This window comes from Armigeres subalbatus, unplaced genomic scaffold (genome assembly GCF_024139115.2).
Source record: "Armigeres subalbatus isolate Guangzhou_Male unplaced genomic scaffold, GZ_Asu_2 Contig1171, whole genome shotgun sequence".
NCBI classification, from domain to species: Eukaryota; Metazoa; Arthropoda; class Insecta; order Diptera; family Culicidae; genus Armigeres; species Armigeres subalbatus.
The window spans coordinates 17,599-40,012 of NW_026941925.1; the positions used below are offsets into that span (position 1 = coordinate 17,599).

A 22,414-nucleotide genomic window follows, 5' to 3' on the forward strand; every position below is an offset into this window, starting at 1 on the left:
CCATATGAAGAAGGACTGTCGCCAGAAAAGCTTTGGTGAGGCTAACGTTGCAGCAGGAAGCAAGGCAGTGAGTTTTATGGTTAAACGTGAAGAAACTTACCCATGTGAAAGTGGCAAGCTAATTTTCAAGCTCGATTCTGGTTCAAGTGACCATTTGGTGAATGATGCCAAAGTGTTTTCGTCGTCATCAAAATTACCTAATCAAATCGTCATTCAAGTAGCAAAGGATGGTGAAAGTCTGGTGGCGAAGACTAAGGGCGTGATAAATGGATACAGCAACAAAGGAGTTCCGGTTAATATCAATGACGTTCTGTACATCCCTGATTTGAGAGACAATCTGATGTCGGTCAAACGGTTGGCAAGTGCTGGAATTTCGGTGTTATTCGATGGACGTCAAGCAGTGCTGCGAAAGGAAAATCAAGTGATTGCTACAGCTCATCTGAAAGGCAGTTTATACGAGCTGGAGGTTAGCGTCGACTCATTTTCTGCTAATGTATGCCAAGTAGAAACAACCGGATTGTGGCATCGTCGACTTGGCCATCTGAACGAACAGGGAATAGCGAAATTGGTGCAACACAACATGGTGGAAGGAATCAACTTTAAGCCAAAACCTCTCGGATTCTGCGATCCCTGCATACAAGGTAAACAATGCCGTGAACCTTTCAGCGGAACCAGGCAACGTGCAACGCGGGTATTGGAGCGAATACACTCGGACGTCTGTGGTCCAATTGACCCACCGGCGTGGGATGGTTCGCGATACTTTGTATCATTCATTGATGACCATACTCACTTCTCGGTCATTTACACTATGAAGAAAAAATCCCAGGTTTTTGAAAAGTTTCGCGAATTTGAAGCTATGGCAACTGCTGCGACAGGAAAGGCAATTTCGAAGCTTACAGTGGATCAAGGAAGAGAATATTGTTCCAACGAGCAGAAATTGTGGTACAAATCAAAGGGTATTCAAATGGAACCAACAATTGCATATACGCCGCAGCAAAATGGTGTGGCCGAACGCTTCAATAGGACGCTTATTGAGAAGGTGCGTGCTATGCTATTGGACTCCCAAGTGCCGAAAGATATGTGGTCTGAAGCAGCCTACACCGGTGTGTATCTTCTGAATCGTAGCCCTACAACAAGTCTCCCGTGCAATACGACGCCAGCGGAGCTTTGGTTTGGTATGAAGCCAAACTTGAAGAAGGTACGTATCTTCGGCTGTAAAGCTTTTGCGTGGATACCAAGCCAATCAAGGAAGAAGCTCGATCCGAAAAGCGTGGAAGTGGTCATGATGGGATATGCACCCAATGGCTACAGACTCTGGGACCGTAAATATCGAAAAATCATCGTAGCCCGTGATGTTAAGTTTGACGAGACGAGATTTCCTTATACCACCAAACCAGATGAGACGTCACAAGCTCCATTGGTGGTAATATTCCCGGCTGAACAAGAGGAGGAAGCTGAACGTGTTCAACCTGTTAATGTCGATATCGGTGCTGAACGTTCTCAACCTATTGATGTAGAGACCGATGATGCTTTTGAAGATGCAGATGACCAATTGTACCGTAATGAAATTCAACAAGATGATCCACCACTGTCAGCGCTCCCTTCGCACTTAGAACATTGCGAGTCCAGCGGACAAACGCGAATGAGGCGCAGCGAAAGGGAGCGCACGCTCCCCGGTAAGTTTATGGATTACTTTGTTGGCTACGGAGCAACTTCTGGCGATTCATTTTATGCAGATGTCCCACAAACATATGACGAGATTGCTGGACGAGACGATAGCAAAGAATGGTTTCAAGCGGTGCACAGCGAACTTCAATCCCTCAAAGCAAACAACGTGTGGGAGCTAACGACGTGCCCAGACGGTGTAAAACCCCTGGCATCAAAATGGGTATTCCGGCTAAAAGAGGATGAAAACGGCAGGCCCATCCGATACAAGGCAAGGTTAGTTGCGAAAGGTTATCTCCAGAAACCAGGACGAGATTTTGAAGAAACTTACGCACCAGTGGCAAGGTTGGCCACAATCCGTGTAGTGTTAGCTGTTGGAGTTCATCGCAAGTTCCACTTCCACCAAATGGACGTAAGGACTGCTTTCCTGCATGGTCGTCTCAAGGAAATCATCTATATGAAACCTCCGGCTGGTGTTAAAGCGAAGCCTGATGAAACATGTCGTTTAATCAAATCGCTATATGGTCTCAAACAATCACCTCGATGCTGGAATGAACGTTTTAACGACGAACTCCTCAAAATGGGATTTTCCAGATCGAAGCACGATTATTGTCTATATACGAAGCTGATTCCAGACGATGAACTAATCATCATTCTGTATGTGGATGATCTGTTGGTTGCAGGACGAAATCTTTCATCGATTCGGAAACTGAAGCTAGACTTGGCCAAGCTTTTTGAAATGTCGGACTGTGGAGAACTTCGTCATTTTTTAGGAATCAAAGTAGATTACAACTATGAATACGGAGTGATGCAGCTTTCACAAGGTGCAAGTATCGACCGATTGATGAAACGTTTTGGGATGAGTGACTGCAATTCGGTCAGAGTTCCGATGGAAAAGGGATTGTCACTGGACTTGACGGGATGAACCAACACATCGATGAACCATATCGGGAAATGTTGGGATCGCTGATGTATCTCATGCTGTGCGTGCGACCAGATATTTGTTTTCCGATTGGATACTTGGGTCGTTTCCAGCAAAGTCCTAAATCTCAACATTGGCAAGCACTAAAGCGAGTGGTTCGGTATATACAGGGAACAAGAGACATAAAACTATTATTCCAACGGGACGAATCGAGTTCATCATTGATTGGATATGCAGATGCGGATTGGGCTTCGGACACAAACGATCGAAAATCGGTGAGCGGTTACCTGTTCAAGGTGTTTGGTTGTTCGGTTTCCTGGAGCAGCAAGAAACAACGTACCGTAGCAACGTCATCCAGTGAAGCTGAATATGTTGCTTTAAGCATGGCGGTCACTGAAGCAATTTGGCTTCAAGGGATTCTAGAGGATCTGCAAAAAGCTATAAAACCAACTACCATCTATGAGGACAACAGAGGCTGTATCTGTATGGCGAAGAACTTAGAAACAAAGCGGACGAAACACATAGATATTAAATATCATTTCTTACGTGATCATGTGGCTTCTGGATCTCTAAAAATAGAACCTATCAAAACCCAGGACCAACTAGCAGATATGTTCACCAAAGCATTGGATTTCTCAAGATTTAAAACTCTACGAACTAGCCTTGGACTTACTGATTGAAAGGGGGTGTAATCGAGTAGCCAATCAGTTATACTCAACGCTATCCTAGAAACCCCTTAGTAACATAATTTGTTGATTGAAAATAAATGTTCATTCGTTAATTTGCAATCGCTAACTTTGGACGTCTTTTCTTAAATCCTCCGAAGTTTCTTCAAACAAGTAGAACCACCTACACTACATGTACGTATATAGGTAGATAGAAAATACAATCAATTGATAGCGCATGACATTTGTTCGTTACGTTTATCGTCTACTGTGGTCTCCTATTTCTGGCCGATCGAGTAACCTATCCTACGATCCGAAGAGTACATCATAGAAAGTCACATCAAGTCCATAACACAATTGGAAGATGCGTCCAAATCCATTAAAAACAAAATCCTTAACGCCTACCAAGAGAGCTGTCCAACTAAATCAACTAGTTCGAGTAGAGACGTTCCATGGTGGAATAAAACTCTTGAAAAGCTTAGGAAAACTGCGCGTAGGGAGTGCTAAGCGAACCGGCGATTGGAGCCTATACAGAAAGGCCCTGACGAACTACAACAAAGAAATAAGGTCAGCCAAACGGAAATCGTGGATTCTAATGTGTGAAAGCATAGAGAATACACCCGTAGTGGCCAGACTCCAAAAAACTCTTTCAAAAGACCACTCCAATGGTGTGGGTAGCCTCCGAAAGACGGATGGTTCGCTTACTGTAGAGCCTAGCGATACACTGAGCGAATTGTTAAAGATCCACTTCCTGATTCAATCCCTGAGTCGAGCTTCGGCGACCAAGGCACTGGAATTGCTGTCTCAGATCCACAAGAGATCCAATCATGGGTTTCTGGATCTAAAAAGACACAATAAATGTTGCAATGGAAGCTTTCACTCGGGCCAGGGTTGAGAGGGCTTTGAGATCTTTCGAGCCATTTAAGTCTCCTGGCATGGATGGAAATTCCCAGCGTTGATCCAAAAAGAGGAGAAAACACTGGTTGCACTCTTGGTTGAGATTTTTAAGGCGAGTCTGATTTTGGGGCACATACCTAACGATTGGCGTCAAATCCGGGCTGTCTTCATTCCGAAGGCAGGCAAGAGAGATAAAACCAACCCCAAAGCATTCAGGCCGTTAAGTTTATCCTCTGTAATGCTCAAAATTATGGAAAAAGTACTATGCGAGTTAGGGTGGCTCAAAAACACTTTTTCAAATTTTTTGATGGGCCGCCCTCTTATTCGGTTCTATTTGATGCCCTGATGCTCTGGACAAAATTTCAGCCAAATCGGTCAACGTTTGGGCAGTGCTAAACTCGTTGGAAGTTTATATGAAAAAATGTATGCAGAAACATCCAAAAACAATGATTTGCAGTTGGACGGCACAATTTACGATCAAGAACCATGATACTCATTCAGTTCTTGTAAAATAAAATACAGAATATTATGCTGAAAACCGCGAGAAGATTAGAGTTTATTAGGCAAAGATATTAGCATTTTACTGGAGTGTTGTAGGGGTGAATTTATTTCTTTTCAAAGGTACAAGAAACGAAATTTGCTCAAACCCCACTGCAGAGAAATGCTAATAACTTAGCCGGGCAAACTCTAATCTTCTCGCGGTTTTCTGCATAACATTCTGTATTAAATTCACCAAGATCTGAATGAGTATTATAGTTCTTCATCGTAAGATGTGTAGTCCAGCTGCAATTTACTGTTTTTGGATGTTTCTGCGGCCAAACGTTGACCGATTTGGCTGAAATTTTGTCCAGAGCATCAGGGCAGCAAATAGAACCGAATAAGAGGGCGGCCCATCAGAAAAATCGAAAAAAGTTTTTCCCATACTAATTTGAGCCACCCTAATGCGAGTACATAAATCACAAATTTATGAAAGCAATGCCTTTGTCAAAAAACCAATTCGCTTATCAAAGTGGAAAATCTACGATCTCGGCACTACATACGGTAGTTCAAAAAATCGAAAAAACACTTAATGCAAAAGAAATTGCTCTTGTAGCATTTCTTGATATTGAGGGCGCATTCGATAACGCTTCTTATTCGTCTATAGGGTCAGCAATGTTGAGGAGAAAATTCGACCCATGCATTGTTACCTGGGTACATGCTATGCTAGCTAATCGGAAAATCTCCTCTGAGCTTAGCGATTCATACATCACTGTTAAAGCAACAAGGGGGTGTCCGCAAGGCGGATTGCTTTCTCCTTTGTTGTGGTCACTGGTGGTGGATGAGCTTCTAGACAGCTTAGAGAGAAGAGGCTTCGAAGTGGTTGGATATGCTGATGACGTTGTCATTATTGTACGAGGCAAATTCGAAAGTGTTATCGTGGAAAGAATGCAATCTGCCCTAAATCACACTTTTTCCTGGTGTCAAAAGTATCAACTAGGCATAAATCCTACAAAAACTTCCATTATCCCTTTCACCTGAAACCCCTTTTCTTGAATCAAACACAATTAGTTTATTCAAGTGAAGTAAAATATCTAGGTGTCATACTCGACGCAAAGCTTAATTGGAACTCTCATCTCCAATCAGTTGTGCAGAAAGGTCTCAATACACTTTGGGTTTGTTCAAAAACCCTTGGTAAAAGATGGGGCCTAAAACCAAGTATGATCATGTGGATATATAAAACCATTGTCCGTCCCAGGACAACTTACGCTTCCCTTGTCTGGTGGCCTAAAACTAATGAGGCTGCTGCAAGGGCTAAGCTCAACAAAATCCAACGCACCGCTTGCATAGCCATCACTGGTGCAGTTCGTAGTACACCCACTTTGGCCCTAGACGCAATGCTTCACCTGCCCCGGTTAGATCAATTCATAAAGCTGGAAGCGGAAAACGTGCTCTAAGGTTAAGGAGAAAAAAAAGACTTCTGTCGGGGGGACTTACGGGTTACCGCAGAATATTGAGTGAGTTTGCGATAAATCACGCAATAGGAACTTGTAGTGACTGGGTGGAAACGGTAGTCAATTATGACTTACCTTACGAGGTGTTCATGCCTTCCCGCCAGGAATGGGAAGGAGGTGGACCCAGCGTTCCAACAGGCTCTAGAAATTTCTTCACAGATGGTTCGAAAATGAATAATCTGACAGGATCCAGAATCTATGGCCCTACAACAAAAATTTCTGTCCACTTAGGACAGTATTTCAGGCGGAAATATATGCAATATTAGAATGCGTGTTATTAAATATGCATGAGGAGAAAGTATCCAGTATTTTGCGCTCGATAATGGCGGCCGAGTGAGTGCCTTTTTGACATTCAAGAGGTACACTCAAAAAAATACACACGCGACTATAAAGTGTTTCGCCCTTTGATTTGTCCTACTGGTCAAACATGTGAGACTCGAGTGTGAAACACTTTCAGCAACTCACCACTCAACATATTAGTTACAACAGCAAAACACTTTCGAAACAAGTGTTGTTATGCTTGATAACAACAATGTTCCACATTGTATTTAAAATGCTTTGGCATTGAAATCAAAAAGTATTATTCTTTATTTGAAAGAGAAACAGCTTTGAAAGTGAAGGTTATAGTTGTTTAAATCCAATGTTAACCCAGTTTTTGGTGATATTTTTATTTATTATAAATTTTTTTTCTGCATATATGGCGATACCATCTATACACATTTCCAGTATGCTAACGGATTGTTCGGGTTATGTAATTTTCCACTTGCTGCTCTCGACTAGCAGCATTCTGTAAAGATTTCAAGAGTATGATTTATATAGTAATAGTATTTTTAACTAAATTATGTCTACCTTAAGCACACCAGCCATGAACCTCTGATTCTTTACTATATGACGAATGTTAGATCGAATGACCAGATTTTTTCCTGTGGAAACAATAAAAATAATAATAAGCATTTTATATGGACAAATATTCACAATAATTCATAGATACTGTTTCTATGATGGATCACACTCTAATAATTTTACTTACATTTTGATTTTTTTTACTGCGAGCGTGGATCGCCTTTCAAGTACTTCACTAATTGCCACTACTTGCCAGTTCATTTTTTTTCAAAGTGAAACATGCTTTAATAAAGTGTAAAACACTTTCGATTGTATTGATTGTACTTTGACGACTTGGCCAGCCAAACAACAGAATTCTCTTTATTGCCAAATCCAAAACGATTGAATCGAAAGTGTTTTACACTTCAAAGCCACTGTTGCTGACTAGTGGGGCGAGACCAAGTGTATTCCACTTTAATGAAATAATCAACACACTTGATATTGGAGAGTGACTGATGATTGAGTTCTCAAGTGTTTTAGCTCTTGAGCTCAAAGTGTGAAGAATGGAAAGATGTACTATTTGAATCAAACAGTGGACCTACATTGACATTCATGTGCAAGAATTCATGAATCGAGCGTTTCAATTATTTTCAGTGTAGAAAATATTTACACTTTATAATCAATGTATACATGCTATAGCCCTAAAATCATTGAAAAACATTGGCACTCATTTGGTATCTATAAACAAACAAAATGTCAAAATATTTTCCGGTGCATTTTCAATAATTATGTATTTTATTTTCTAGGAATATAAAAGCCGCAAAATAAGGACAAATCTACTATGAATATGAACTGCGTTTTTAATGGTAAAAGAAATCTGCAACCAGGCACCTGGATGAGGGGATACCCAGATAGTGTACGGTTGGATTCACTACGCTCGACGCACTGAAATCCCTCGAAACAAAGTTTCTTTGCACTTTCCAATTCCCTCCGGTAATAATTCAAGAGTGACTTGTACTTCCCATACACCACATGTGCATAAAAGCATTCCGACACCAACCAAGGCAGCTGGAGTGTCCGCAGCTAATGGGCAGGTTCGAGGGCAGGTTAACTTACCGGACTAAAGACATCTTACTACCAATATGTCGCTACCTTTAGCAGATTACTTATACTGTGTGAGACTTACTGACCCTTAGTGACTAATAATACTACGGACTAATAATAAGCGCATCAAGTCAGCTGCAAGTGTGTTAACATTCTTATGCTTAGTGATTCCATGTTTGCCAAAATGATCAAGATGGACAATGGTATAGAATACAGTTCTTAGGTGAGAGGGAACTGGTTAGTGTAAAGGGAGTGATTGTAGCGTATCTAGCGTAGTGCGTTCAGACTTTATGAGTATTACTAGGTGTCTGATTGCAGATTTCTTTTACTCTTATATAAACATCGATACGATCTTGTGGCTTTTACATTCCTAGAAAATAAAATAAAATTAATACAAAATATGCATAAGTAAGAAAACTTCAAGATCTTTGAACAACATAATGGAGAATGCTTGACATTTGTTTATTTGTAGATACTAGTGAGTGCCAATGTTTTTCAATGAATCAAGGCTAACTTCGATTAAAATATGTAAATATTTTCTACCTCTTGAACGTCAAAAGGCACTCACTCGTCCGCCATTATCGAGCGCAAAATACTGGATAGATTTGCAAAAATATGTATTTTCTCTGACAGCCAAGCGGCACTTAAGTAGCTTAATAACTACACTTGTAACTCAAAGCTAGTGTGGGAATGCATTCTGGCTTTGAAAAACTTATCCATACGCAATCGAGTCTACCTATATTGGATCCCAGGACATACGGGTCTAGAGGGAAACGAGATTGCTGATGAGATAGCCAGGAATGGATCTAATGAAAGGTTCATTGGCCCTGAGCCCTTCTGCGGGATCTCAGACTGCTCTGTAAAAATGGAACTGAACAAATATATGGCCAGTCAAATCACATCAAACTGGAATGCACTTCCCCATACGAGCCAATCCAAAAGGCTCGTAATGATTAACTCCAAGAAAACCCAACAACTATTAGGTCTCAACAAAAGGAATCTCAACATTTACACCGGTCTAATAACTGGATACTGCCCCTGCAGATACCATCTACAAAAGATCGGAGCAATCCAAACCTCAAATTGCCGCTTCTGTGACGAGGAGAGAGAAACATCAGAACACATCCTCTGCTATTGCAGTGCACTCACCCAACGTAGGTTCAAAGTTCTCAGCAAGCCCTTTTTAGGGCCTGCTGACATATGGATCTTATCCCCCAAGGACGTGGTTGGCTTCATAAAGCTAGTCTCGCCAGAATGGGGGAGTCACATACTGTAACTCAGGATCTCTATTCATCAATAATAGATGGTCTTGAGTTCAGTCGATACCAAGATCTCAGTGACAAACATGTTACTGAGATAACTTGCGTATTTCACAGCAAAAGGGTATATCACAATAGTCCTAAAATCTGGACGCAGTGATCTTCACCCGACAAACGAAGAAAAAAAAAAAAAAAACCATGTCGCACCGGGGTGCTGGTCTCTCGTCGTTCGTAACAGATGAGTTAACGTCAGCAAGCTCTATACCCTCTCAGGGTCGGTGATAAATGCCTGCTGGAAGAGAACTCACAGCAACAACAAATTGTGCAAAGTGAAACGTCACGACGTAGAGGACAACTCACAAACCAGTATCCTAGCAGGGCTCAGTAATAAATGAATTTTTACCAACATAGATTTAACTTAAGCATAATGTGTTTTTTTTAATTTGAAACAAACAAGGTTCTTAATGGGCGAATTTGAGTAAAGCTTATCGATCATTTCGACATCTGGTGGTCGTCACAAGAACCACGAAAAAAGTGTCGTTGGCCAAAAAAGTGCATTGGCAGCATAGGAAGGGAGTACGATTTTTGCGTTTTCTGGTTAATCCAACCATTTATGAAAGCTGAAATAGTCGCAAATTGGAAGAAAATTTTGCTTTCTTTGGGATGAGCTTCCATCCCGTGGGTGCTTACATATGATTTTTCCGATTAAATAGCACATCTCTTGCAGTGCCTCCACCGCACTATCTTGGTTATGATTTCCCGGATTTTTAATTCGCGGCTTATTTGGGTGGGATTCGTCTTCAACAGCTGCTTAAAGACTGTAAGAAGACATTGCCAGTGGAAAACATGTGTCCATATACCAAAAAGTGAAGTAAATTTTATGAAGAAAATTTGATTTTGAATGTAAATAATCGCTTCTGACGACTTTTCTCCCAAACACTCGCAGCGCACTCTGTCACTGGATCCTTCTCGAATTCGCCTATAGTGGGTTGGCTTACTCGGTTCGGCCGATGATGAATCGTTGGAGCTCTTGTTGTGCATGCTTTGACAGAAGGAGGAGAGGTGGCATTGGTGGTCTGATTTTGGCCAGGTGATTTGACGGCCGGCGGATGCGGGCCGCTCGGGGAAGTAGGCCTGATGCTATGATCCAGTCCGGTTGACTTTGCGTCCCAGGTAATAAGGATGCAATTTATGTTCAGTGTATTATTGAAGCTTTCACTAATCGAGTTATCCCTCGGCTCACGAGCAGTGCTGACAACCTAAATGTCAAATGTGTATTTTCCTGTTTCCTTGATTCCACATGTTTTTTGTTGTTTGAAAAAGTTCGATGAATAAACACACGTTAAGTTTAAAATCCAAACCCGCTTTTTCCTATCCGAAATCTCGTTCCGTCATTAGGTTATGGGCCTAGGATCGCTTCCGAGTCGCGAAACGGTCATATCAAGTGGATTCCGGTCGTAGTGTCGCGAAAATAGTGAAAATGGGAGAACACGAGAAAGAGAAATTCTACCGCGTTGCGCTGTTCGACGGGGTGGATTTTCCGGCGTGGAAGTTTCGGATGCTTACGCTACTGGATGAGCACGATCTAGTGGAGTGCGTGGAGACCGAAATAGATGATTTTCCGGAACTCAAAGTCGAAGCAGGGGACGCGGCAGAAGAAAGATAAAGAGTGTAAAACGATGATTGTGTCACGGATCCATGATGATCAATTGGAACATTTGCAGGGGCAGAATACCCCAAAGGAAATGTGGGATTCGTTAGTGAAAATATTTGAGCGAAAAAGTGTTGCAAAACGGCTGCATTTGAATCGTCAGCTTCATGAGCTGAGATACATGGGTGGTAGTCTGCAAGAACATTTTGTGCAATTTGATCGTTTGATTCGACTTTTCCGTAGTGCCGGTGGTGTGATGGATGACATTGACGTAGTGTGTCGGTTGCTTCTTTCGTTGGGCTCGGAATACGATGCAGTAGTCACATCAATTGAGTCGCAACCGGAAGAACAGCTAACAATGGATTTTGTGAAGAGCAGGCTTCTTGATGAAGAAATAAAGAGAAGAAGCACAGTGTCTGGTACAAATTCAACAAGAAGTGAATCGACCGCGTTTGCCGGTACGGGCAACAAGCAAACGAAGAAAAAGAAAATCTTTAAATGCTTTGGTTGCCAAAAGGAAGGGCAAAAACTGGTTGAATGCCCTGAGAAGAAAAAGAAGAACGATGTGAGATCGTTTACCAAATCGTCTGCGCACGTCGCAAGTGAAAAGAGAGAGGGAGTGATTTTTATGATTGCTCGGAAAACAAAATTTGGTGAACAAAACAAAATTCGGTGGTACATTGACTCGGGTGCGACCGAGCATATATGCAACGATAAACGATTATTCGACAATCTAGTGCAGATGGCACAGCCAATGGACATTGCTGTAGCCAAAAGTGGTGAATGGGTGACAGCCAAGTGGGCTGGTGATGTATCAGTGATTTCGATGCTGGGAGACAAATCTGTCGAGGCAAAAGTGTCGGATGTAGTATACATTCCAGAAGCAAGGGCGAACTTGTTCTCGATAAGCAAGGTTGAGTCAGCAGGAATGCGAGTGGTGTTCGAAGGCGGCCGTGTCGAGATTATGAAAGAATCGGTGGTGGTGGCCACTGGGCGGCGGCGGGACAAGCTATATGAGCTCAACTTCTACTCACCTAAAGGTATGTGCGAATCCTTATTATTTTCTGGGCAAATAAATAAGGCGAATGAGCTTTGGCATCGCCGTTTTGGCCATCTAGGAGAGAGAAATCTGACAAGTTTGCTATCGGGAAAGGTGGTAAACGGAATAAAAGCGATGTCAGACGAAAAGCAGATGGCAATCTGTGAATCATGCGTGTCCGCAAAGCAGACGAGAAATCCGTTTGCACTGCGACAGGAGAGACGGTCAAACCGTGTTTTGGAGCTGGTGCATTCTGACGTTTGCGGGCCAGTGACACCTGTAAGCTGGAGCGGAGAGAAATATTTCGTCACCTTTTTAGATGAATGGTCAAGATTCACTGTGGTGTATTTGATCAAGTCGAAGAATGAAGTGGCCAACTGTTTTAAGGATTACGAGGCGCAAACTACAGCTAAGTTTGGGTGCAAGATTTCTCGCCTTCGCTCCGACAATGGTGGGGAGTACATCGGCAAGGAGATGCGTTTGTTTTGTCGGCAGCGGGGAATCAAAATGGAGTTCACCGTCTCTTACTCACCCGAGCAAAACGGGGTCAGTGAACGGTATTCTGGTATCAATAGATGTTTTTGGGGAGAAGCAGTTGAAACAGCGGCGTTTGTAACAAATAGGAGCCCGGCTTACGCAATTGGAGAAAATGTCACACCTGCGGAGATGTGGAATGGTAAGAGGCCAGACGTTTCAAAACTGAGAGTTTTCGGCTCCCCTGCGTATTGCCACATTCCGAAGGAGACCCGTAAAAAGCTGGATGAGAAAAGCTGGAGAGGGATTTTCGTGGGATACGGTGTAAACGGGTATCGTGTCTGGAGCCCCAAACAACGAAGGATTGTTACGGTCCGGGATGTCATTATTGATGAGAATTCCAAAGCGGAATCCAGCGTGATTGTCGGCGAGACGGCGCAGTCGAAGACGGTGATTGCTCGTGTATGAAGTGAAGTGAATACAAATGAAACCACAGAGGAAGAAATCACGGAGAACGAAAATGAAATTTCAGCGGATTCGGATCAGGATGATGGCACGGAAGCTGAAGACTTCGATAGTTGTGTGGATACAACGCTTGAAGAGGAGAATGACAAAGAGGATCGTGCGGATTCAACTAGTGCAACTAGTGAAGCTGGAAGCCGTTTCAGAAAGCCTCCTGCATGGCAGAAGGATTACGACATGACGTTCGCAGGGTTTGCTTTCGGCGCAATTGAGTATGTTGACAACCTACCTTGCACCGTAGCAGAGTTAAAGCAGAGGAGTGATTGGCCACAATGGGAAGCAGCCATACAAGCGGAGCTGGATTCTTTGAGCAGAAACACCACATGGGAACTAGTGCGTCTTCCGGCTGGACGAAAGGCTGTGTCCTGTAAATGGGTGTTTAAGATCAAACCGGGAAATGAAGGTAAACCAGACAAGTATAAGGCGCGGTTGGTTGCACGTGGTTTTAGTCAGCGACGTGGTTTCGACTATAATGAAACATATTCTCCTGTTGCTAAAGTGGACACGTTAAGAACCCTATTAGCTGTGGCGAACAAAGAACGGATGCTGATTCATCAGATGGATGTTCAATCGGCTTTCCTCAACGGTGAACTTACCGAGGAAATATATATGTCACAGCCGGAGGGCTATGAAGTATGAAACGGATTAGTGTGCCGTTTGAAAAAGGCACTATATGGCCTTAAACAGGCATCTAGAGTTTGGAATGAAAAATTCGATAGTTTCATTACAAAACTTGGATTCCAACGAAGTCAAAATGATGCGTGTCTTTACTTCAGAAGTCGAGGTGGCAAGAAAGTATTCTTGTTACTATATGTAGATGACATATTGATAATTGGCCATGACTTGAAGGAAATCAAGGTCATCAAGAGTTGTTTGTCTCAGGAGTTTAGAATGACGGATTCGAATGAGGTTTCATGTTTTCTTGGAATGAAAATAGAGAGGGACATCGACAAGAGAATCATGCGAATCAGCCAGCGTAGATATTTGGAGACACTATTGGAAAGATTTAACATGCTCGAGTGCAAACCATCATCTGTTCCAATGGAGTGCCGTTTACAACTGCAGAAAGGTAATGAATCTACGCGTACCACCAAGCCGTATAGAGAATTAGTCGGATGTTTAATGTACGTAACTCTCACCACTCGGCCTGATTTGTGTGCGGCAGTGAACTACTACAGCCAATTTCAAAGTTGTCCAACCGATGAACATTGGGTGCATTTGAAGCGCATATTGCGGTACATCAAGGGTTCGCTGGATATTGGGCTGAAGTTTGAAGCTGTCAACGAGGAATCGGTGCTTGCTGCATTCTGCGATGCGGACTGGGCGAATAAAGTAGTGGATCGACGCTCGGTGACGGGATATGTGTTTAAGGTGTTCGGGTGCACTGTTGCATGTGGCACGAGAAAGCAGCCAACAATATCGTTGTCGTCAACAGAGGCAGAGTTGATTGCGTTGTGCGTAGCTGTGTGTGAAGGAATGTGGCTCAAGCGGTTGATAGAAGAACTGGGCCACAACATAAGTACAGTTCCGTATTATGAAGACAACCAAAGCACGATTAAAGTTGTTTGTGAACCGAAGGCTAGAAGCAGATTAAAGCATATCGACGTCAAACATCGATTCGTTAGTGATTTGGTTCAGCAGGGGCAAATAGAAGTGCGATACGTATCAACGGATCATCAGGAAGCAGATATAATGACGAAAGGTCTTCCTGCATGGCAGTTTCGTCGGCAACGCGAGAGACTGAATCTACTAGACAAAAATTGAGCAGGGGTAATAAGGATGCAATTTATGTTCAGTGTATTATTGAAGCTTTCACGAGTTATCCCTCGGCTCACGAGCAGTGCTGACAACCTAAATGTCAAATGTGTATTTTTCTGTTTCCTTGATTCCACATGTTTTGTTGTTTGAAAAAGTTCGATGAATAAACACACGTTTTTATAAGTTTAAAATCTAAACCCGCTTTTTCCTATCCGAAATCTCGTTCCGTCCTAACCAGGGACGGTCGGTTCTTGGCTTTCTACTGTCTCGAGTCACGGCAAGGCACTTGGAAAATCAATGGCTCAATTTGCCCGTCGGCGGCGGCAATGCGCATTGGATAGGGTTCCCAGCAAGCGGGCGCGAAACCGCACAACCTTGCCGGGGCCTTGTCCTCAGTAGCGAGCGACGTTGCTAGCACGCTACGTATGATCCAGCAAATTTGGCTTTGGGGTACTCGCTAGTCACCGGCACAGGGTTCGTTCGTCACCACGTCGGTTATTCTTGTCTTCTTTCTCTTGCCCGGAAATCTGATTGCCCACCCACGGGAGCTTACTGGGTCCTAACCTCAATAGCAGGTGTCCAGCATTCACGTGGTGTGTTATCCAGCGAAATTGGTGACAGACTGGTGCTCACTGGTCATCGGCAACGGAGGATGATACGACCTTGCACTGTCGTTTCCGCACTTCTAGGACCCTTGCACTTTTCGGGGTACGAATTTCACGACACTTGCGACACGGACATGCGGTGCTGTTCCAAGGAAATTGGTCGATCTCTACTTCACTCCGACGGACACTCCGGTTTCAACAACGGGCTAAACTCTAAACTGCCCATTTCTCTCGCTTTCATCTCCTTTTTCCCTCCTTTCTGTTGGAAGTGTAGATGGGGGTGACATTTTTCCGTTCGCCGCCTCTGTACTAAAGGGCTACCAACTAATCGACATCGCCAAGAGAAAAAGTAACACGTTTCAATTCATTCAAATGTGAACCGTCGCGAAATAAAGTTCAGTTTCGAATACGCTGCTTTTCATTTACTCCGCGCAAAGTCCCAAGGTGATTCCGTTCTACCGTCTCGCTGATTGGGCTGTCCGCTGCATTCCTGTTGGGTGTTCCGTCGGTATTCTCCCACAGGTTATGAGCCCAGTATTTCGAGTGAAAGAAGTATCGTATTTTTTGGACGAAAAGCTCTAGAAGCAGTGAAACCTTTTTGCCTTTCTCGTACAACTAAGTTGTACCGAAAGGCTATCATTTCACTCCAAATTCGAACTTTTGATAGAAGTCCCGGAGACCCATAGTGTTATATACCATTCGACTCAGCTCGATGAGCTGAACAAATGTCTGTCTGTCCGTGTGTGCGTGTGTGTGTATGTGTGTGCGTGTGTGTGTGCACAAAATGCCATAAAAAACATTAGCCAAATTTTCACATAGAAACTCTTAATCGATTTTCTTGCAACAAGTTGCATCCGACAGAGACTAAAACGCTATTGATCACTATTGAATTTCATAATAATTGCAAATTGCAAAAAATAGATAATATTAAAATAGTGATGAGACATAGTCACATAGAACAATAATGTGTTATGAAAAATGCCTTGCATCTATGAATATTTTCAAAGTTTATCCGTGGCTTGCTTCCATTAAGAGTTTCATCGTACTATAAAGATGCTCGTGTTGCACGCATTTAGGCGTAAGTATGCTCTTCGTTGAGTTTCATAGTACTATGAAATTGTCCGAAAGTCAAAATTCGAACATAGGAAATTCGAGAAACTTTTGGCAGCGCCATCTGTCGTCTACTAGTGTAAATGTTCTATCATAACATTAGACGGTGTAACTGTTTTGCCTTTCTTGTACATCATCGAGGTGTAAGCGTAAAGGCTACATTTATTAATTACCCTTTTCCGCGAGAAAGGCATCATCACTGCTAGGTGGATTAATCTGGGTTTTTGGGGTTGTGTTCGCGTGCGGTGCCGTTAGTTTGCGGCGGAAAAAACATTTTCGCGTGAGTCGTGAGCAGTGAGATTGTTTGGGCTCGTGTGGTCGTGCGGGTGGAAGAATATTGTGTTGACTCGCGTTTCGTTGTTTTGCTTCGTGATACAAAACAAGATGAGTGACAAATACCTTTTCGCCCGGCTGAACAATCTAAACTATCAAGTTTGGAAGACCCGTATGGAAATGTTTTTAAAACGAGAAGATACGTGGTTTGCAGTTGAGGATCCGGCACCGCAACCGGTAACGTCAGAATGGACGAAGGCTGATCGTAAGGCACACGGTGCAATTGTGCTCTACGTGGAAGACAGCCAACTAAATTTGATTCGTGGTGCTACTTCTGCCGAGGAAACATGGAACCGCCTGAAAGATTTTCACGAGAAGACGACCATGACGTCACGCGTGTCAGTTTTGCGTCGTATCTGCAGCCTGAACATGGCCGAAGGTGGTAATGTCGAACAGCATTTGGTCGAGCTAGAGGAGTTATTTGATCGCCTATCGTGCGCTGGTCTGGAGCTCGAGGTTCCGCTTAAGGTCGCCATAATCTATCGGAGCCTTCCCGAGTCTGACGTTACCATTTGCTTCATGGCATGAGAACAAAACAACAGTGGTTGGCTAGTTGACAGTGGGTGTTCGACCCACATGACGAACAAAAGGGCTTTCTTCAGCAAGCTGAACGAAGACGTAAAAATCAAGGTGGTTCTGGCGGATGGTTCAACTACTACGTCTGCCGGCGTAGGCGATGGTACAGTAAATTGCATCGACGATAAAGGTGGAGTTTTGGAGGTACTCTTCGAGGATGTACTATACGTCCCCAATCTCGATAGTGCTTTGCTATCTGTGCGGAAGCTGACCCAAAAAGCAAAGCGAGTGGTGGCAGTTGCAGAACTTCGCGGAAACTTGTATATGCTGAAGGAAGCGGCGGATGCAAAGGTGGGCAAGGAGGCTAGGCATTCGTCCAGCTGCCAACACACTTGGCATAGGCGGTTTGGGCACCGGGATCCGGCTGTTCTCGAACGAATCAGAGCGGGCAATCTTTGTGAAGGTCTAAAGGTACATGACTGTGGATTACGGCAAGTTTGTGAGCACTGCCTTGAGGGTAAGTCCAGCAGAATTCCTTTTCCTAAATCTTCAAGAACGCGTGCTGAGCGTGTTTTGGATCTTATTCACAAGGACATTTGCGGACCAATGAAGAATATCACTCCAGGATTTGTCGCTTCCTAATGATCCTCATTGACGATCGCAGCCGATACATGGTGGTTTGTTTGCTCATGCAAAAGTCAGACGCTGCCGATTCCATCACGCATTTCGTAACACATGTGAAGACCCGTTTTGGTAGAGCTTCGTGCGTAATTCGGTCAGATGGTGGCGGTTAATATATGAATCAAGTCCTGAAGCAATTTTACGAGGTGGAAGGAATCCAAGCGCAATTCACGGCCGCTTATTCACCCCAGCAAAACGGCATTGCAGAACGCAAAAATCGCTCTCTTGACAGTAAGGCTCAACGACTACTTTTTGTCGGATACTGCGACGATCGAAAGGCCTACAGATTTTTGGACCCGAAGACCAACGGAATAACAATAAGTCGCGATGCGCGATTTATAGAACTTGGAGATGGATCATCATCGTCTTGTGATCCGATTCCTGGCAGTAACGAATATCATGTTGAACTGGATTCCGAAGATGAGGACGCCACTCAGGAGAAAGCAGTAGCGAATGAGCAAGTTGATATCGAGAAGCCGTGTAGGGAGGAGGAGCAGCAAGCAAGTAATGAGTCTGAGGAGGAGTTTTACGGATGGGATGATGAACCCGAGCGAAACAACGTGCAAGCTAGTGAGGTTGAGCGCGCGCATACGAAACGAAGCACAAGGGGTGTGCTTCCCAAGCGATTTGACGATTTTGAAGTAGATGTTGCGATGGCTGTGCGCGAAGAACCGACAAGCTATGAGGAAGCGATTAGTGGTTCGGAACAGGACCTTTGGAAAGTGGCAATGACTGCTGAGTACAAATCTCTTATAAAAAACGGGACGTGGATTCTAGAAGAACTACCGGCTGGACGTACACCTATCAGCTGCAAGTGGGTATTTCGAAAAAAGGAAGACAATGCGGGAAATGTCACGCGATTCAAGGCTCGGCTAGTGGCAAGAGGATTTTCGCAGCGAATCGGCGTTGACTATGACGCAGTGTTTGCGCCAGTTGCCACTTTAACAACTTTTCGAGTCCTATTGGCAGCTGCTGGACATAACAATATGGTGGTGCGTCACATTGATGTTGAGTCGGCGTATCTACATGGCCGGTTGCAGGAAGTTATTTATATGCAACAGCCGAAGGGTTTCATTGAGAAAGGCAAGGAGCACCTTGTGTGCCGTCTCCAGCGCAGTTTGTATGGTCTTAAACAGGCGGCTAGAGTGTGGAACACGACCATCAGTGGCATACTCACGGCATTGGGTTTCAAGCAATCCCGATCTGATCCGTGCTTATTTTCGAAGAAGCTGCCTACTGGACGAATGTTTCTGATTATATATGTTGATGACATGTTGGTGGCCAGTACCAGCGAAAAGCATATTACTGATTTGGAGAAGGAGCTGAGCAAGAAATTATCACTAACATCGCTTGGAGAAGTGAGTCACTTCCTGGGAGTTCGTGTGACCAAGAACAACGGCTTCTACAGTTTGGACCAAGAGGCGTACATCAAAAGACTAGCGGTTCGTTTCGGTCTAGAAAATGTCAAAGGTTCGAATGTTCCGTTAGATATTGGTTACTACCGCAGTCGCGAAGGAAGCAAGAAACTGGACGACAACCGACTCTATCACAGTCTCGTAGGAGCGCTACTTTATGTGACAGTGAATACGCGACCGGATATCGCCGTAAGTGTTTCTATTTTAAGTCGCCAAGTGAGCGATCCGACTGAGGTTGACTGGACAGAGCTTAAGCGCGTTGTCCGGTATTTGGTCAAAACGAATAACTACAAGCTGTGTTTGGCAACAGAAAGAAGCGGACCGGCTACGTTGATCGGATTCAGTGACGCTGACTGGAGCGGAGATACGCTCGACCGGAAATCGAACACCGGATATCTTTTTCAACTGGGAGGTGCGACTGTTTGCTGGGCAAGTCGAAAGCAGACAAGCGTATCATTATCCAGTATGGAGGCAGAGTATTTTGCGTTATCTGAGGCATGTAAGGAGGTGGTCTGGCTGAGGCGTCTGTTAGAGGAATTAGGAGAAACGCAAAACGGTCCAACAGTGATACTGGAGGACAACAAAAGCTGTATCGATTTTGTCAAAGAGGAGCGGCTATCTAGAAGGTCGAAGCATATTGATACGCGCCTTTACTTCACCAAGGACCTGGTAGAGACAGGTGTAGTGGCTTTGCAATACTGTTCTTCAGAGGAAATGACCGCAGACATTCTGACGAAACCGTTATGTGCTGTGAAGCAGAGGAGGTTTGCAGAAATGATGGGCCTGTTCAACAAAATTGAACAGGCTAACCAATGATAGAGTAAAATGTCAAGGAGGAGTGTTGGAAGTGTAGATGGGGGTGACATTTTTCCGTTCGCCGCCTCTGTACTAAAGGGCTACCAACTAATCGACATCGCCAAGAGAAAAAAGTAACACGTTTCAATTCATTCAAATGTGAACCGTCGCGAAATAAAGTTCAGTTTCGAATACGCTGCTTTTCATTTACTCCGCGCAAAGTCCCAAGGTGATTCCGTTCTACCGTCTCGCTGATTGGGCTGTCCGCTGCATTCCTGTTGGGTGTTCCGTCGGTATTCTCCCACACTTTCCACATCCTTTACGTTTTTTCCCTCTTCCTTATATTGCTCTCGTCTCCGGTGTTTAAGTTCTCCAGTTTAAGGCGTGCAAAGACTCCATGTGTGATAGAGGATAAAACTCCCATTTTAAATCGTTTTGAACATTCACCTTTCCCGAAGTACTTACCGATTTGTATCACCCAAGGCAATACTGCTGTGAATCGCATATTTGTCCCATATGAATAGGAAACCCAACCAAAATGGGACAGATATGCGATTCACGACAGAATAGACCTTCACATTCGTTATTGCTTCTGTACATTCGATTCAAGTTGAATTTTCGGAAAATCTACAAATACCATTCAATGCTCAACTTGTCATCAAAATATGTTTATTCTCATCATCATTGTTTGGGATGGGATTATTCACAAATGCTTCACTTTCGGACCCATTCCATACTGGTTCCAACTGTGTGAGTTGAAGGAACTCAGACAATTCATTATAATCACTCGCACCTCAGATTTGGAGTGTTCCGTTTATATTTTTAATCTCTCCACTGTTTTCCATTCATGTGGGAAACAATAAATCCTATTCTAGTATAAAATCTAAAAGAGAAGAAAACCATCTTCAAATAAATCTCTCATCTACAAATCTATTTACCTAACGAGTACTGTTCTAGAGTTCATCGTGGTTCACGTTGCTTACTAACTAGCTGGAAAGGGAAAGCCGGTAGGAAAGAGTGGTTCTTATATTCTAATCGAGAAAATTATTTAACTAATCCTAAACAGCGAACAAATAGACGTTGAAATAAAATAAAGTCATGGTGGTCACTCAGCGTGGTCATTGTCAGAGTCTGATTTCATGGCAGTATTCGAATTAAAATAGTGCTTTCTCCATAAGTTGCTTCCTTCAATTCATCGAAATCGGTTTGAAAGATTCTGTTCTGATAAAATGTTACGATATACGTTACGTTTACCTTTTAAGTGCCCAATTATTCAGACAATTATGGAAAAAGCACGACTAACAGACGTCTCACTTTGAGATTTTTCATTGCCTATTTTGTTACCATTGAATTTGAAAATACCCTAAGTGAAGCGTCTGTTCATCTGATGAAAGGACTGTACAGTAAAGAGGATTGATTCTTTATCAAGTAACTCGGGGTTCAGTCGACCCCCCTCGCACTAATCCTTACAACCCAAACCTGCAGACCAATTGCAGATTCCGCCAACGGGGTCGTAGCTCAACCCCTTCGGGCAAGTGTACTCCCAGCCGACAACTCCACCGATTTCCATCTTGGCGCAGGAGATGAACTTCTTGCATGACAACGGATGCGGGAAGTTGCCCTGATCGAGACACTCGATGATGCCCGGTCCGTGCATGATCACCTTGACCTGGGAGTTGGACTTGCCAATGATCCGCTGCTCGCCGTCGTCGTAGTAATCGTAATCCGACGCCGGCCTGTAGGTCCGACCGGCGAAGTCGTCCTTCTGTTTGCGGTGGTTCGCCGAGGCGTAGGAAGATTTTTCGTACGAGCCTGGCTTGCGCTTCCGCGAAGGTTGCTTGTTCGGACTGAGCGTAACGCTGGTGACGGCTGGCGAACTGCTGTAGAACAGGCTGGGAGTGGTTTGCTGGTAGTAGAACTGCGACTGCGTGGAGATCCGAGGACGTTGGATTAGTTTTTCTGTGAATGAAGAAGATATGGATTAAACGGTAAAATATTAGGAGCAGAGGGCGGTTCATACGTGATCGTCGAGTGGTGCTGAACGGTTCCGAGAAGCTCTGAAGTGTGTATTCATGCGTGATGTTGTATTTGTGCGTGGACGCTCTCTGACGACCGGAAGGTAATTCGCCGATGTTCAGAACCTTTGTCTTCTGAATTTTGTGAGTCTTGTCCTCGGGACTCTCGTCAGGG

General features: G+C 43.8%; 1 protein-coding gene across 1 annotated transcript; it reads left to right on the forward strand.

The window, feature by feature from the left end:
- The first annotated feature begins 14,022 nt into the window (after positions 1-14,022).
- On the forward strand, positions 14,023-14,775 carry LOC134202336 (uncharacterized). Its single transcript, XM_062677364.1, has one exon. It carries the CDS (start codon positions 14,023-14,025, stop codon positions 14,773-14,775), a length of 753 nt encoding a protein of 250 aa, XP_062533348.1.
- The last annotated feature ends 7,639 nt before the right edge of the window (positions 14,776-22,414 follow it).